The sequence below is a fragment of the Augochlora pura genome, chromosome 6 (genome assembly GCF_028453695.1).
Source record: "Augochlora pura isolate Apur16 chromosome 6, APUR_v2.2.1, whole genome shotgun sequence".
In the NCBI taxonomy this organism is placed as follows: Eukaryota; Metazoa; Arthropoda; class Insecta; order Hymenoptera; family Halictidae; genus Augochlora; species Augochlora pura.
The window spans coordinates 1990020-1994659 of record NC_135777.1 but is presented as its reverse complement, the minus strand read 5'-3'; the positions used below and the strand labels follow the sequence as shown (position 1 = coordinate 1994659).

At 43.9% G+C, this 4640-nt stretch overlaps 2 protein-coding genes across 2 annotated transcripts in view; one reads left to right on the top strand and one right to left on the bottom strand.

Annotated features, from left to right (window-relative positions):
- The window catches only part of LOC144471082 (disintegrin and metalloproteinase domain-containing protein 10), a 275894-nt gene that overhangs the window by 13316 nt on the left and 257938 nt on the right, over positions 1-4640 (bottom strand). The gene's annotated exons all lie outside the window — the stretch shown is intronic.
- Positions 2404-4252, top strand: LOC144471744 (disintegrin and metalloproteinase domain-containing protein 10-like). Its single transcript, XM_078184098.1, has 3 exons — positions 2404-2496; positions 2610-2738; positions 4049-4252. The coding sequence occupies exons 1-3, from the start codon at positions 2404-2406 to the stop codon at positions 4250-4252; spliced, it is 426 nt and encodes a 141-aa protein (XP_078040224.1).

The following is a 4640-nucleotide window of genomic DNA, read 5'->3' as shown; positions in this document are numbered from 1 at the left end:
ACCTAATATCTTAACGCCCTGAAAATTGCGAACGATAAAAGGTAAGAAACGTCGTCGTCCTTCTCAATTAAAATCAAACCCCTAATAAAATCTTCAAAATTTCCCGTCTACGGGGACGGTACCCACCGCGGGAATGGTAATGTCCGAGCAAACTGCGCCGTAGACTTTATTAATACTATTCAAATGCAGTAATCCCCTATAAATTCCTTTGTCATCGAGAGGAAGATTCAGTGAATTCAATTAGAAAGGATGCGCGGCCCACGGCCGTTTCTTTTTTCCGTCGCCGTAGGGAGAATGGCAAGCAGGCAGGCAGGCAAATGCCGCCCGTTCCAAAGTCTTTAATTAATTTCGTTTTTAATTTCCCCATTGTCGCGGCCAGTATTTTACCTGGTGCTCCCCTGGCGGCAGGTCGAGATCGCGGGGGTGGCCGCGCGCGTCCCCCGGAATTCCCGGAGCCACCGCCGCGACACGGCCGAACATCCTGCCGGATGTTGTCCTGCTCGAAAATAATAAATCAGCCGGCCCGAAACGTCCAGTAATTTAATTTCCGGTTGAACTTTTCTCTAACCGTGGCAAGCAACGTCCGTAGGGGATCGGTGTACAGCATGGCTCGAGTATATGAGGCGAGATGACTGTGGGAGGGAAGGAGTGAGAAAGATAGACAGAGACAGCCAGACAGAGAGAAAGAGAGAGAGAGAGAGAGAGAGAAAGAGTGAGGGAGAGAGGAAGACAGAGATGGAGAGGTAAAATTGAGAGAGCAAAAGGAAGACAGAGAGAGGAAGAAAGAGAGAAAAAGAGAAAGAAAAGAGAAGAGAAAAAAGAGAGAAGAAGAAAAAGGGAAAAAGAAGAGAAAAAAGAAAAAGAAAGAAAGAGAAAAAAGAGCGAGGCAATGAGACAGAAGAAAAGAGAAGGAAAGAGGAAAGAGACAGAGAGGTATGGGAAAAGGAAAACGCAAAAAGGGAAAGAAGGAGAGACAAAGAGAGACCGAAAGAGAAAAGAGATAAAGAGACAGAGAGCAGAAGAAAACAGGGAGAAAGAACGAGAAAGAGGGAAAAAGAGGGAGAGTGCCAGAGGGAAAGGGAAATAGAGCGAAAAAGAAAGAAAGAGAGAGAGAAGATAGGTGAAAAGAGAATAGAGAAATAGAGCAAAAGAAAGGGAAGATAGAGACAAATAGATAAAGAGATAAGCAGAGAAAGGGAGAAAAATAGAGAGAAAGAAGAAAAGCGAAATACAGAGAAATAGCGAGAAAGAGAGAGAAAGAGAGAGTAGAAAAAAGGAAAGGACAAGGAAAAGTGAGCCCGGAGCCGAGGGACAGGGATGAAGTCACCGGCTCGTTCCGGCCCCATTTCCACCCCTTTTGTTCGCCATTTTTTGTTCTCAGAAGTTTCTCGCGGCATTTTTGTCCCGGCCGCTCCTACGCCGTGGTCGCGCGCAAAAAAGCAAAATGTAAAAAAGGAGGAAGCAGAAGAAGCGATGAATATTCCATGAACGTCGCATATGAATTTCAATGAGAGGGATTGTTTACGGACGTACGGTGGGTTCATCGAGTGTTCCGGGCAAGGTCGCCGCCGTGTTTCGACCTTTTTAGAATTGTCATCCCCACGGCGACGGAAAAACCACGTCCGTATAACACTCGACGACGTGCTCGAGTGTAATCTGCATTAAATAGAAATCGCGTCCGCGGCACGGTCAAAGCTGCCCGCAGTCCACTTTATTTCTCCTCTGTGCCGGCCACCAAAGACGTTTGTTATTTCCCGGTGATGCAGCAATTTTCAATCGACGCTCCGCGCTCCGCTAATCTGCGGCTCGGTTATGTGCGAATGCTTTGTTCCAGCTTAACCAGTGATCAATAGCGTGTATGGTACACTCCGCGACAAAAAGGTGGCGCGCTTTAAAATTGAGTGATTTTTTATTTGCTTAACCCGTCTGTGTGCCATTTTCTTCGCAGTTATTTTAGAAGTTTCTCGATTGCAATAATCTCTTAGAAAGAACAGAAAGTTAATGTTTATTTAGTGATTTTAGAGAACAGAATTGTATCTGCACTTAACAAGTTATTGCTAGTAATTTTTAAAAGGAAATTTCGTCAGTCTAAATAATTATGTTTGAAAAAAGAAGTTTCATTGAAACGTAGCATGATAAAACGGTAGCACAGTTAATTAAAAATCACGTGTAGCAATAAATATTTTGTGGCTTCCCATTTATATTTACTAGCAGTAATTATGTTTAGTCGCTCGGAGAATCGTACCTTGGCAAATTTTCAAATTCAATTTTCTCAAAAACTGAGTTCCAAGGAAAAAAAAGTTATTCTATATTATAAAATTATTCTATATATAGAGAGCTCGCGTCGAAAAATATGAAAAACTGTTTCCAGAGGAGGACTACGACGCGTTCTGCCTGTCCTACATGTTCACGTACCGGGACTTCGAGAAAGGTACCTTGGGGCTTGCCTGGACAGGGGACCTGAAGAACGCCGGCGGCGTCTGCGAGAAGAACGGGGTGAGTATTTTGGAAAATCCAGCCCGAAAGCGTAATTAACGCCGGGTCTCCGTATAAATGACGCTTGTCCCGGCGCAGCTACGCGGGGGAACTAACGCAGTTTCATCTTGCAGCACTACAGGGGTAGTATGAAATCGCTGAACACCGGTATAATCACCCTACTCAACTACGGGAAGCACGTACCACCGACGGTTTCTCACGTCACCCTCGCGCACGAGATCGGTCACAACTTTGGATCCCCGGTAAGTTCCACGAGCAGCAGCCCCTCCTCGCCGCTTCTCGTCAGACAGCACCGACGCTCTGCCACCGAATACGCGCGAAACGTTTTAGGGGCGGTTTCCACGGAAGTCTTTCGCGCAAACGTTGCCATCGTGCCGCGATCCCAATTGTGCCGTTTATTTTGAAAGCGGTCCAAGTCCATTTGTCAATTATTTCCGGTTGCCCGTAATAGCTGTATACAGTGGGCCGCATTAATATTCGGACGCCATCGTATTTGAGAAATTTTTACTCCGTATCTTTACTGTTTGTTCCATTGATGAATTTATAGTTTTCCAATAAGTCGGAACACTTACTTTAGATTCTACAAACATCAGTTTTATTTATATAATTTGTATAGTTTTATTGTTAATTGATATTAAATGAACTAGTGCTTAATTCTGAAGCCCACTGTATACAACTTCAAGCTATCTATCAATAAAGCATTCGAAGTTACTTATATTCGGAGTAATAACGTAAGTTATCAGAGTTAGTTTAATAATTGAGTCGTTTATTTTGAAAATGGCTTGAGTCCATTTGTACTTGGATTGAGATATTTATTATTAATATTGTCCGAAGGCAGTGATGACGAGAATTTTAATTGATTAATTTTTCAAAACGATCTCGTCATTCTACTGCAATATAATTAACCCTGTATTAAAATAGACACTTGGAACTTTCATTTAAGCTAAGCTGCATAAAAATAACCTCACGATAATATACTTTATTATTTATCTAAACCATCGTTTCAACCCATCTGAACTCTTCCTTTTAAATTCTGCAAACTCTACGATGTCAAATGTCAATTTCTCTGAATTTTTCAAAACGATGTCATCATTCTACTGCAACCTAATTTGCCCTGCCTTAAAGTAGACAGTTCCAGCTTTCATTCAAGCACAATCGCACAGAAAAATCCTCGCCCTGAATATATCTCAAAACTCAACCAAATTATCTCTTTGGCTTCATACAATTTTCCTTGTACTTACTAGACTTGTCACGCAACCTAATAACAACAATGAAAATGATGGTATTAATCAGTGCGTTTGAAAACAACGTTCAAGTATCGAGAATTTATAAAACAGTCGTCCAAAATATTTTTCGTACCGCCCAGTGCGTCACGCGACGTTTGGAAATGTGTCTGCTGCAGAGATGTGAAAAAATTTGAAATACCGCGAGGGTGGGCAGGAGGAGGGGGGTGATTGACCGAAGAATAGCCGAATGTTTCGGAGCGTAAAGCAATAATTCAGTTTCCTTTTGAGAGCCGGCAAATGTTTTCTCTGTCTGTAAACGCGGACAGCACGACCCGGACGAGTGTTCACCCGGCGGTGAGGACGGAAACTTCATAATGTTCGCGAGGGCGACCAGCGGGGACAAGCGGAACAACAATCGCTTCAGCCCGTGCAGCCTGGTCTCCATAAATCCCGTTCTAAATGCCAAGGCCCGCTCGACCAAAGGCTGCTTCGCCGGTGAGTACTCCCAGGGCTTTCGGAATTTTAATTAGTTTCGGAACGGGGTCAACGTCTCCGCGTTGGCGCGCGCGAGCCGTCACTTCTGACCCGTGGAACTTCGATCGGCCGTTAACAAGATTACTCGTTGAATTATTTATACTTAAACGACGCCGCTAATCAGCGATCGACACGTGCTCGACCGACGCCGGCAAACTGATCCTCGTCGCCCGGCGAGCCACCGAATTAAACGCGACCCTCTCCGAGCCGAAACCTTTCGAATCCCACCACTTCAATCTATCCTTCGTTGTACCAGCTGCGCCAATTACCGCGCCCCGTTACTGTGCCCTTGGGATAGTTTTTCCTATATTCAAAATCATATTGTTCAATTAGAGATATGGAATTTTATGAATAAAATTTGATTAGTAAGTTTCGTAGCCGAGT